The 13,017-nt window shown below is 43.4% G+C and overlaps 1 protein-coding gene across 3 annotated transcripts in view; it reads left to right on the top strand.

Annotated features, from left to right (window-relative positions):
- LTK (leukocyte receptor tyrosine kinase) overlaps window positions 1-12,805 on the top strand; it is a 237,231-nt gene extending 224,426 nt beyond the window's left edge. For all 3 annotated transcript variants that reach the window (XM_073638809.1, XM_073638808.1, XM_073638810.1), the window contains exons 22-29: window positions 546-610; window positions 1,488-1,617; window positions 2,948-3,045; window positions 8,514-8,606; window positions 8,937-9,038; window positions 9,504-9,638; window positions 10,018-10,108; window positions 10,765-12,805. In XM_073638809.1, the coding sequence (XP_073494910.1) occupies window positions 546-610; window positions 1,488-1,617; window positions 2,948-3,045; window positions 8,514-8,606; window positions 8,937-9,038; window positions 9,504-9,638; window positions 10,018-10,108; window positions 10,765-11,151 (1,101 nt within the window). In that variant the 3' untranslated portion in view covers window positions 11,152-12,805. The remainder of the gene's footprint in view (window positions 1-545; window positions 611-1,487; window positions 1,618-2,947; window positions 3,046-8,513; window positions 8,607-8,936; window positions 9,039-9,503; window positions 9,639-10,017; window positions 10,109-10,764) is intronic.
- Window positions 12,806-13,017: the final 212 nt, after the last annotated feature.

The following is a 13,017-nucleotide window of genomic DNA, read 5'->3' as shown; positions in this document are numbered from 1 at the left end:
CTTGGGGTCTCTGGAGCCTCCCTATCTTTGGGCCCTGGGGGCCTCATTATCTTTGGGTCCTGGGGGCCACTACTTCCTTCCTCAGCTCTATATAGTATCTCTTTCTATCTAGCAGCATTTTCTAGTTGCGCCGCTGGTGGCTACCAAGGCATGAGTAGTGCAGACTGTCTGTAATTGTAGACTTTTCTAAGACAAAAATGGGCTAACGAACCATCAATCATTGGTCCATCGAGTGATACATCACTGAAATCAGTGTCTCTGTCTCTACATTGTGCTGATCTCAGATAGGGAAGCATAAACTTGGTGATAAATTCCCATTCATATCAAATCTAGACCAAACCCGCTAAAATAATTGCAGACCTCCTATATTAATAAAAGATCCCAGACCAGGCACCATTACAGCTGAATAAGAAGGGTAAGTACATTGCCTGTTATCTGCTAGATTAATTCAAAAAAAGATAATAGAAGCTTTTTTTTTTGCTGCACCCTCATCCTCACAATCTAGTAAGACATGGTACACACGGAATATTTTCTTCTTTTTGTAGACTCTGCCAGAAATCTGCTCTGAGCAGGATGAAATGGACTTTCTTATGGAGGCTCTGATAATCAGGTAACCATGTCATTGGTGATACAACTCTAGATATAGTGAATTATGGACACCGCAGCCTTCCTGGTGGACAGGACATGTGACTGCCTATATTTGGATGTGCTGGGTCTCTTGGGCTCTGTTCACATGTCCATTTTTTATCTGTTTGTAATTGGTCCAGTAGTTAAAAAAATATATATGTGACTTTCCCCTTCTCATCTTTCTGCAAAACCTGATATCATTGCCTTATACTGGATACTGAGTGCCACCTAGTGGCTAAATCACTGTATAACTCCTCTGATAATAGCAGTTCTATAGTTGATGCAGTTTCACAATGTACATATTTTGCAGAATAAAGGAAACGTGTCAGCTGATTTATGCTCCTGAACTACGGGCAGCATTAATCAGAGCCTGGTGGCACAATTGAGGCCAGATATGGTTTTTTTTTCAACGCTCCACCTTTTTAGAGAAAATATACTTTGATAATCCGGCTCATAGCCACAGATGAAACAAGTCCGGCTCCACCGCTGGCCGGCTCTTCCCAGCACCGCTCTGGGTGATTGACAAGTCTCTTGCTATGGAAGACACCTGTCAATCACCTGCAGCGGCGCAGGGAAAACCCAGCCAGGGGCACTGCTGGACTTGTCTAGTTTCCTGCCGTGATCCTTCTTTAAAGTATATCATCTCTGAAACGCCAGAGAATTTCAGAGAAAAATATTCCTGGCTGCAATCGTGCCACCAGGCTCTGATTCATGCTGCCCGTGGTTTGAGAGCATGAGTCAGGAGACAGGTGCCCTTTAAATGCTCTTTAACAATGAGTGTTCCCGACATCTGTATTAGTCTCAGCATGTCTGTGAAGCAAACCTAACACTCCTGTCATTGTCCTGTTGTCTGCACACAGTAAATTCAGTCACCAGAACATTGTGCGCTGTATTGGAGTGAGCCTGCAGACTCTGCCGCGCTTCATCCTACTAGAGCTCATGTCTGGCGGAGATATGAAGACCTTCCTCAGGCAAAACCGGCCCCTGGTGGTGAGTGCCCACTAACACCGACTATTGTTTAATCCGTAGAAAAGCATGAATGAGGCTATAGCATGGTATTGCTTAAAGGGTTATTCCGAAAATAGTTAGGGGATAAATTACTGATCACTTGTAGTCCAACCTCTGGGACCCCCTATGATCCCAAGAATGGGTTTCTAGAAATGCAGGAACTCCTTATTGCATGGAGCGGACCTGAGCATGCTCGGCCCCCTCTCTATTCATTGTCTATCCTATCGGACTTTTGGAGAAAGCTGAGCGGTGCACTCTACTTGCTCCCACAGTCCCATTGACAATGAATAGTGTGGAGGTCAAGTGCACCCAGCTCAACAGTGGCTCAGTGGTTAGCACTGGGGTCCAGGGTTCAAATCTCACCAAGGACAACATCTAGAAGGAGTTTGTATGTTCTCCCCATGCTTGCATGGGTTTCCTCTGGGTTCTTGATTTTCCTCCCACACTCCAAAGACATCCTGATAGGGAATTTAGATTGTGAGCCCCAATGGGGACAGTGCTGATGATGTCTGTAAAATGCTGTGAGATATGGTGGTGCTATATAAAAAAAGTTAAAAAAATAAACTCCATTTCAAGAAGGGGCTGCGGACCCCCTTGTAGACAGGAAATAACTTACTATTTTCGGTTTAGCCCTTTAACTGTTGTGAACATAATCGTTGATTTTGCTGTCAACATAAACAGCTTTACATACCCTCTGATGCTCCCACGTTGCTTCTCCGCTGCTGCACCGGGCTTTGTTGACACAGAGGTGATGTCACTAATAGAGCATGTGACCGCTGCAGCCAATCACTGGTCTCAGATATGATGCGGAAATTAATAACACCAGACTTTTGAGCCTAATAATTACCTGCAGTGGTCACTTGCTGTAGTTGGGATGTTAAGATTATGGATGAAAAAAAATTAAACATGGAAAGCTCCTTTAAATTCTAATAAAAACTGACTTATAGGTGAAATCTGGATAAAGCAATAGTGTTAATAACCACACGGGACCAAATCTGGCCCTCCAAGAGAATAAGGGGGGCAGGAAAACCTAAACATTTTTCAAGAGTGTGAATTCAGCTTGAACTCTGAAGGACATAACCTGTCATCATAACGTGATGAACATAGCCATACGACTACCAGGCGATGCTAGAATCTGCTCCGGGACAACTTCCCATACATTGTCCTGGAAAAATAATAAAAACTGCACAAGAAAAAAAAAATGAAACAATGAAGTCTGTGCATACAGCCTAAGTGCAGTAATGAATTCTGGATGATGTCGCCTTTTAAATAGATTTTAATGTAATTCCCTTTTTTTTTTGTCTTTTTTCAGAATCAACCATCGTCCCTAACAATGACAGACCTGCTGAATATGGCCAGGGATATCGCCTGTGGATGCAAGTATCTAGAAGAGAACCATTTCATTCACAGGTATGTGGGGCAGAGAACCCGGGGGTATATCATTATCCGCCAACTCGTCCCTTATAGGGGTTAGAAAATTAGTAAAATTTTTGTAAAGTTATTGCCAAAATATCAAAATTGTATCTACTATTTGTAGAAGTTTTTACAAGTTTTGAAGTGGCAAAATATCAGGAAGGAGTCTAGGATGGGGCAGGACCCATACCCACATGGTTCCTTTAAAGGGGTTATCCGATGCCATCCAGAGCAATTCACTTCTGCATTGGACGTGCGCTGTGCGGATGAACTTACAGCGCAAGCACTTTTGGCAGGAACCGTGCACATGTCCTGTTCAATACAATAAGAGGCGTGCAGGATACTTGATGGTTGTGAACGTCTCTGTGTGGGATTGTAACGTCATCGGCACCGCTCACTTTTGATACAGAAGTGAGTGGCTCTGGACAGCACCAAATAATCCCTTTAAAGAGGCCATCCAGTTTGAAAAATCAAGTTAACTGTCCCTATAATAGCAAATACAACATACAAATATGCTTCAGTTATCAATAGTGCCCCAATCTTCAGATATTCACTCCGATCCTGGGCAAATCGACTTCCTACTTGTGCTTGACACAGGACAGTGTTTTAAACGTGTGTCGGCACGTCATCAGTGCTGTATGTGAAGGGGAATGTCACGCTAGGTAACGGAAGAAACAAGTGTACAACAACGGGAAGAGGGGGAAGGGAACCCAACAACTAGGGGAAGGGGGAGTGGAGACCCCTAGGCAGATCTAATATCACCCTGACTTCCCTATTGTTCCTAAATAGATTCCGCACCTATCGCCGAGCAGGAAACCTAATCCCTGAATGTCCCTAGAGCTAGGACCTAGGTAGGGGGGTGACGGGGTGAATACTAGTCAGGCCCCACTGTAACTAAAGACAACAAGGTAAACAAACAAAGGGGATACACTTAGCTTGAGAAGATGCCAGAGAGATAACGCCAACTGTCCTCCAAGGGAAGTCCAAGAAGAAACTAGCCAACTACTTGTTATGTTCTGCTACCAAAGCTAAGGAAAGAGAGGAGATCTGTCCCTACTATAAGACTCAGCTGAATCCCTACGATGTAACAGGGAACCTGATCCTGCGATCAGACCTGCTAAAGTCCTAAGCTAGTCTGTACGGAGACCTATAGATGTGAGGAGGGAATCCCTACAAGTACTAAGGACTGGGAGGAATATGGGACACCTCCTAACAGAAATAGTAGCAGACAGACGAACAAACAAAATATATAGAACATAGAGGTCAGTAGACCAAGCAAACTAACAGAGTTAGATACAGAGCACAGGCTAGCTAGAAAGTAGATATACAATGAAGTCCAGCAAAGCCAGAAGGGCGGAGCAGGATTAAATAGGCCAACAAGGTCATGTGACCAGCAAAGGAAAAAAAACCTAACAGCAAGGTTCTAACAGTACCCCCCCTTCTAAGAGGATCCTCCGGATCCCCTAGGACCAGGCTTATCAGGAAATCTCCTGTGAAACGCTCTGATAAGTCTGGACGCGGAAACATCATCTGACCTCACCCAAGAGTTATCCTCGGGTCCGAAACCTTTCCAGGCCACAAGATACTGCAAACTACCTCTATACCGTCTAGAGTCAAGGATGCGAGAAATTTCATATTCCCCGTCCTCCACCACCGGAGGAACAGAGGCAGAGGCGTCACCATCCGACACAACAGCTTTTTTTAACAGAGAGACATGAAAGACCGGATTAATTCTCCAGGAGGTAGGAACCTCCAACCTAACAGCAGATTGGTTGACAACCTGAAGCACCTTAAAGGGCCCTACAAACTTGGGACCCAATTTCTTAGAAGGAATCCTCAACCGCAGATTCCTAGAGGACAACCAAACCATGTCACCAACAGCGAACAAAACCTCCTGTCGTTTCCTATCAAAGTAGTCTTTAGATTTTCTGTTGGCCTCCTGAAGATTACCACGCACATCCGTCCAAACTCTTTCCAAATCACCGGAAAAATTCTCCTCCTCAGGCACGGCAGATCCCAACTTGGAGAACGACCCAAACGACGGATGTCTCCCAGAACAACAAAAAAAAGGCGAACAACCAGCAGAAGAAGATGTATGATTGTTCAGAGCAAATTCGGCAAGTGGCAGAAACTCAGACCACCCCTCTTGATTGTCTGCCACAAAACAACGCAAGAACTGCTCAACATCCTGGTTTTTCCTTTCTGTCTGGCCATTAGATTCAGGATGATATCCGGACGAAAACGACAAATGAATTCCCAACCTGTCACAAAAGGCACGCCAAAAACGAGCCACGAACTGAGGACCCCTATCAGAAACAATGTCAGTAGGAACGCCATGAAGTCTGACAATTTCCTTGACAAAGGCCTTAGCGAGAGTTTTAGCGCAGGGCAGTTTGACGAAGGGAACCAAGTGACACATCTTGCTAAAACGGTCCACGACCACCCAGATGACAGTAAAACCCTCAGAGGAGGGAAGGTCAGTTATAAAGTCCATAGCCAAATGTGTCCAAGGAGCACTGGGGACCTCCAAAGGACAAAGCAACCCCGCAGCAGGAGTATGTGAGGACTTAGATCTAGCACATATAGTACATTGGCGCACCCACTTAATGACTTCCTTCTGCCATCCAGGCCACCAAAAACTGCGACCCACCAGTCTCTTGGTCTCAGAGATTCCGGGATGACCTGCCAACCGAGATTCGTGACACTCAACAAACAAATCTCTCCTAAAGGTCCCAGGCACAAACAACCTCCCATGAGGAGTGTTAGATGGGGCATTCTCCTGAGCTTTAAGAATCTCATCTTCCAAAACGGAGTCTAAAGCAGCTATCACAACACCTTCTTGTAAAATGTTTTCCTCTTTCTCAGCACCGACTATGGGAGAAAAACTGCGAGACAAGGCATCCGCCTTAACATTCTTAGTACCAGGGATGTAAGTAACGGAGAAATTAAACCGCGAGAAAAACAGTGCCCACCTAGCCTGACGGGCATTCAGGCGCTTGGCAGCATCAAGATATATCAGATTTTTATGATCCGTAAGAACCTGAACGGGAAATTCCGCACCTTCCAAGAAGTGGCGCCAGTGTTCAAATGCGAGTTTAATAGCCAATAATTCCCGATTACCAATATCGTAATTCAGTTCAGTCTCCGAAAATTTTTTTGAAAAAAAGGCACAGGGATGTAATCCATCCCCGTTATCCTGAGACAATACTGCGCCAACCCCCACAGAGGAAGCACCACCCTGAACACGCCCGATCTCGTCTGATCTTGGAAGCTAAGCAGGGCTGGACTTACTGTTATGTTCTGCTACCAAAGCTAAGGAAAGAGAGGAGATCTGTCCCTACTATAAGACTCAGCTGAATCCCTACGATGTAACAGGGAACCTGATCCTGCGATCAGACCTGCTAAAGTCCTAATCTAGTCTGTACGGAGACCTATAGATGTGAGGAGGGAATCCCTACAAGTACTAAGGACTGGGAGGAATATGGGACACCTCCTAACAGAAATAGTAGCAGACAGACGAACAAACAAAATAGATAGAACATAGAGGTCCGTAGACCAAGCAAACTAACAGAGTTAGATACAGAGCACAGGCTAGCTAGAAAGTAGATATACAATGAAGTCCAGCAAAGCCAGAAGGGCGGAGCAGGATTAAATAGGCCAACAAGGTCATGTGACCAGCAAAGGAAAAAAAAACTAACAGCAAGGTTCTAACACTACTAGTACTCCAGGCATGGACAGAGGAACATAGAACTATCACCAGTGACACTGAGAGTTTTTAACTACCAAGCAAGGGTGTGTCAATTAGCAGCAGAAGGTGGAGGTCACTGCTGGGTTCTAAAGGAAGAAGGATATCACTGCACTTTTAAGAGATGAGAGAATCAAGAAGGCGTCTGCAATGCCAAGCGCAGTGACCTTCTATAGCCGGATCCAGAGCGACTGTCTGTCACACTAGATACACCCGTGACAGGGAATGGCTGTTTGACTCATCGCAATTGCAAAACCAGCCCCCTTCTCCGTCTACACATCAATTGTAGCTTAGCTATTGAAATATGCCAGTCAGCCAGCCCTCTTCTCCCACAATATTGATGCTGTGCTGACAGAGGAAATGCTGTCATTTATCGAACAAAATCTAGAAGCGTATCTGCTGGCACCAGATATCGGAAGATGAAGGCACCTTTGGTAATTAAAGCATAATAGTAAGTTAAGAAAAAAGAATTAAACCTGCTCACCCTCCAGCAGTCTTGGTCAGTCCAGGAGCATGCAATCAAGCGCTCTGCCAGCGCATGGATACCGAGATATAGGAGAAGTTGGTCCAGCTCACCAAACGTCCCATATTTAAAAAATCTAAATTTTAATAGATAAATTTAAAAATCCATTCTTGTGGTTACAAAATGTAGACAATCAAAAATCCATATATAGGATAACGGGAAACATGGGATAAAGTGCTGATTACCAGACACATTTCGAACAACACTTGTTCTTAAACTTGGTATAAAATAATAGATATAAATAATAGATATAAAATTTAGATTGTGAGCCCCAATGGGGACAGCGCCCATTATGTCTGTAAAGCACTGTGGAATTAATGGCGCTATATAAGTGAGTAAAATAAAAGAAATAAATAATAGTAAGTTGTATGACTTCTTGTGTTATGTATTTTATTTTTTAAATGGAAACCTCTTTAAAGGGATATTCTCAAGTTGTCTGTTGAGCAGCTCAGAGTAGTACAGACTCCGCACTTCCTGGTTTCTGGCAGGGCGGGCTCTCCTCCTTGAGTGACAGTTCTGGTGAGTAGCAAAGCTGTGGTATTAGTAGAACTATGAAGCTCAGCACACATTCTTCTGTAACACATTCTGCTATCACTGGTTAGTTCTGGAGTGTATACTGTTATCACTATTTTAACACATAAAGGTAACAGAGCACTTGAACAATCACACAACTCTGGACAGTGAGAACCATGATTAAGAGAACTGCTCTGGCAGAAGCCGATGCTGCGGGCTGCTGATTTTGCAAGATTTATAACAGCTTGTCAGCAGCTAAGAGGGGAAAGGGAGGGATGTAGGTATCTAACTGCTGTATAAAAATCAATGAGCTGGGGAGAGGTAGCTGGGATATTAAGAGTTAACTCTTATCCTGGAATCTCTACTGCGCACACTGAGCCAGGGACTGGGCAGGCACTAGTGGTTGAGATCTATGGAAACCAGCTGTACTCTATGAAAGATAAAAGCTCTCACTCATTGCAGGAGAATGGCAGCAGATAGAAAAAGCAAGTCAATTGCAAACTTGCTTATTTTCATGCAGTCTAACTAATTAAAGCAATTTAATAACTTGAGAATACCCCTTTAAGGACCTATGTTATATAAGATTTGTTGCAATTGTTCCTTCCACCATTGTTTAGGATTGTAAAGGAAAAAGTGAATACAATAAGGAATTTGTTTATCCATATCAGCACCTTCTTCCACTAGGGATATTGCGGCAAGAAATTGCCTTTTGACCTTCTCCGGTACTGGACGTGTGGCCAAGATCGGCGACTTTGGAATGGCACGAGACATTTACCGGTAAGTGCCACAATGTTTTCATAGGAAGTCATACATCCCCGCGCTCAGTGTCTCCCCCTCTGTCCGATGCGGCTGTCAAATAGAGGAGACCTGGCGGAGATACTACATGGATATATTTTACATTGTCGTTACAAGTAAATTAGCAGTAACAGAAAGGGCAATCTCCACTGGATGCAATGATGATCCTTATGACGGTCCATTTTATCATTACTGGTTTATACTGGTGTCAGGAAGATGGGAAACATGCTCTGATTTACTTGCTTTATATGTTATACTGGTGTCAGATGCGCGGCGCAAAAGTTCTTATTGATATGTCGCACTGTTTTACAGAGCAAGCTATTACCGTAAAGGAGGGAGAGCTATGCTGCCTGTAAAGTGGATGCCCCCTGAGGCTTTCCTAGAGGGAATCTTCACTTCTAAGACGGATACATGGTAATATAACATATAACAATGAGGTTATGATTTTTTTACTGTAATCTTTAGATCGACCAGTTTGTATTTGTATTGTTTTTCCGCTGCTCCCATGAGTTTTCCACTTTTGATTTTTTTTAAATCCGCCATATGGTTCCAGAGATATAGGCCTTTTTATTTAGTGTTAACTTTCATGTTCTTCACAAAGGGGTGGTGCTTACAGGGTGATAAGGCAGAGCAGCCTAAAGACACGCCCCCGAGGATCCTGTGAGACACGCCCCCTTAGTAAAAACCATAAAAAGTAGCACTAAATAAAAAGGTTTGTATCTCTGGAACCGTATGGCGGATTTAAAAAAACAAACAAAACAGAATACTCAGGAGAGCAGCGGGAATAAAATAAAAGTAAAAACTGGCCACTTTTGAAGTGGCGATAGGTCCCCTTTAAAAAGTAATCAAAGCCTTTCACATCAATCTATGTTTTCGTAGGTCTTTTGGCGTGTTACTGTGGGAGATCTTCTCATTAGGTTACATGCCATACCCATGTAAAACTAACCAAGAGGTACTGGAGTTTGTCACAAGTGGTGGTCGAATGGATCCTCCGAAGAATTGTCCTGGACCTGTGTGAGTTATGTCTTGTAGAAATAATAGGCTAAGTCATATGTCCTTGAAGCTAAAACTGGAGCCATGTGGACCATAGGACCATGGACCACTAGTTCTGGATGGGTCTCTTATTTGGATGTCTCATAGTTTCACTGGATTCCGAAGATTTTAGCTTTCTAGTAAATTGAGTTCCCATTTTTAAATTTGTAATTCAATGTGACTATGTGGGACATGATGGACTTCAGCATAGAAAAACTATCCGTATTTACTAAGAAGCTCATAACCAAACATGTCCGTTTATTCTGAGGGTTAAAAGAACGTTTTGGTCATTCATTTTCCCAGCATGGCTGATGAAAAATGCACCTTGCTTGTCAATATCTGTATTTTCTTCTTATTTCAGCTATCGGATAATGACACAGTGCTGGCAGCACACACCGGATCACCGGCCCAACTTCTCTACCATCCTGGAGAGGATAAGCTACTGCACGCAGGTATAAAGAAATCGTCAAGCAGCCACTTGTGTGCTTAATTTTGACTTCTGACATCTACTTACAGGCAGAGGATTTATCAATACCCATGCAAAATAAAAGTGATGCAAATGCCCATAGTAGCTAGGGAACAGGACCTGCCAGGGCTGCCCCCTCTCTCGCTCTGCAGTGAATTGGGTTGAGTTGCAGTACCAGGCAAAGCCACTACAAAATTATCGGCGCTGTAACTGATAACAATGAGACACCGGATCAATCAGATGATCGGTGAAGGCGCTTCAAGCCGGTCCATACCGTTTGTTATTAGCATCTTATCCCATCCTTTTTTTTTACACACTTACCCCGCGTGGTGTAAAAATAAAAAAGATCACATACTCTTCACCGATCCACTGTTGTTTTTTCATTCCACTGCCCATGTTTCCCTACCGGTCTCCTCTCCTTGAAGCTAGTCAGTTTGTCGGTGGGGTAGTATATTTTCTTTTTTATTATTTTTAGAACATGATGGCCTAGTTTGTAAAGTAAAAATAAAATATGTGACTCACTTCTCTTGAAGTTTCTCTTGAAGTTTCTCTTGAAGTTTCTCTTGAAGTTTCTGCTAGAACATATGTCCATGTGACCTCTTGGGTAGTCAGGTTTTAATCACCAGTGTTCCCATATTACAGGATCCTGATGTCACCAATACTGAGCTCCCGGTAGAAAGCGGGCCACCTCCAGAAGATGAGGGGAGCACAATAATGCGACCGAGTGGCTGTAACGGTATGTCGCCCCTAGTGGGAAACACATCTCTTCCTCCTTTGTTGGACACGCAGACCATGGAAAACAAACTGGGAGATCTTCCTCAGGAGTTGCTGGTTGAAAACCTGGTGGGCTGGAACATCTCACCACCAGGCTTACCATGTGTTACAGAAACCCCAGAAGGTTCATGGGTCCAGCCAAACCCAAACTCAACAACAGAGACAAAACCCCAGATGTCCCACAAACTAAAAAACAAATCTAAAAATCTTTGGAACCCAACGTACGGTTCCTGGGTGATGGAAAGCAACTGCTGACTTTCTTTCACCGTCCTAGTGGACCTGCTGGGATGTGAAGACTCAGGTTTGAACCTTGGGACTGTGGGACTTGTTCCTCCACAAGTTAGATTAATTTTCAGCATTTCCAAAGAAAACTCATTGCACCCTCAAACCACGTTCACACATGTTGGATGGAAGAAGAGACACTCAGACGTTCCCAGTGATCACTGTGAATTACCTTTGTAAAGAGAGATGCCAAAACTTTATCCGAGGCCAGTAGACTGGACCTTGACCTCACATCTCATATTATATATATATGTTTGTTCCCATATTTTGGGAGGGAGTAATTGTGATATGAATAGTTTAATTGTACAGAAAATTAGCTGGTAAAAATGCAACAATTTCCTATAAATGTCTGATAGGTGGGTGTCTCACCTCCGGGACCCTACCTTCTAGGAGGGCATTTGTAACGGACCATAGAGAGGTTGACATATAGGACTTTAGAGCTTCCCTCGAGTCAGATCGGACCTCTACACATGGCTTCTCACTGGACAAGGCACCTCAAACCTGTAAAATATGCAAGGCGCTTCATGATCTCTGCACAGCTGCCACCTGCACAGAAGTAGAGGAACTTTTTCTCCTTATAGGAACTATTTAGCATGATATCTGGAGTAAATGCAAGCTCTGACCAAGGGCTTCGTCAATGCTCCTCTGGCAGCCAGCCACACTGCTGCTTATGGAGGCAAAGCTATTTTTTTACAAACTTTATTTCACTCCCAACTGCTTGTACTCCCATCCCATCACTGCCATACTTGCCGGGAGCTACTACTCTTTATACTGGAGTATTTTTCTGAGCTCAGAGGACTTAGGAGAGAGCAGAAGAGGATCCGGGAAATCCACTCAGTATTTTCAAATTTTCTCTTGGCACAGATGTGAATATTTTTGTTGTTTCTAGAATTGCCAGGACTCAGGGTATAAGACTTACAGGTGAGACATGGCTGTTTTTTCCATTAGGTCATGCCAATGTTTATTTTACACAAGCCTCATTTAAACGGACTCAAACCAAGCATAGGAGCTCGGTGCACCTCGGCGTGACCGAACAGTTCAGTGCACAACTTGATTTAACATGTCCCTTTTGTCACATTATTTTCAGGGGTACCATCATTTCTGTCCAGGCCTATCTCATGAGTTTAATTTTTTTTAAAAATTCTGTGGAAACAGGGTTGAAAAGCAATGTCTGACTTTCATTTGTTCATTTCCATAGATTTTTAATTTATTATTACTTTTGTCAGATTCAAGTTATTTCTGTGACCATTGTGGGTTTTTCTTTCATTAAACGAGGGGTGCCAACAATTTTGACCACGTGTGTCTATGTTTTTCACCTCTTCTTCCTTGATTGACATCTCAGGCTTTACAGGAGTCAGAAAAGGGCAGGGATAGATGGAAAACAAGTAGGTGAGTAGGTGCACTGAGCTGCTCGGCCACACCAAGGGTGCACCAAGAACCTGTGCTGGGTTTGCACAGTCATTTTTTGCTGACAGATTCCTTTTAATGTCACTATTAGATGAAATGGATCTGGCTGGCAGCAATGGGAAGACACACGGCAATGAAGCCCAGCAGTACGGACTGCTGATCACATTGATAGAAAGAACTATCATAGCAAAGAATATAATAAAGTTATTTATCAAATACATGTGGATTATTTTGTGTTGTTTGAATGATTCCGCACCAATTACTGTATGTACTGGGGAAATGTTGGAGAAAAAATGGTTCTTAAAGGGGTTCTCCTATCTTAAACATTTATAGCATAGCCAAAAGACTTTCTGTAGGCTTCAGTCTCATACAGTACAGACCAAAAGTTTGGACACACCTTCTCATTTAAAGATTTTTCTGTATTTTCATGGC

Source organism: Phyllobates terribilis, unplaced genomic scaffold (genome assembly GCF_046119375.1).
Source record: "Phyllobates terribilis strain yellow unplaced genomic scaffold, ASM4611937v1 Scaffold_7__3_contigs__length_470593459, whole genome shotgun sequence".
In the NCBI taxonomy this organism is placed as follows: domain Eukaryota; kingdom Metazoa; phylum Chordata; class Amphibia; order Anura; family Dendrobatidae; genus Phyllobates; species Phyllobates terribilis.
This window is presented reverse-complemented; position numbering and strand designations above follow the sequence as displayed.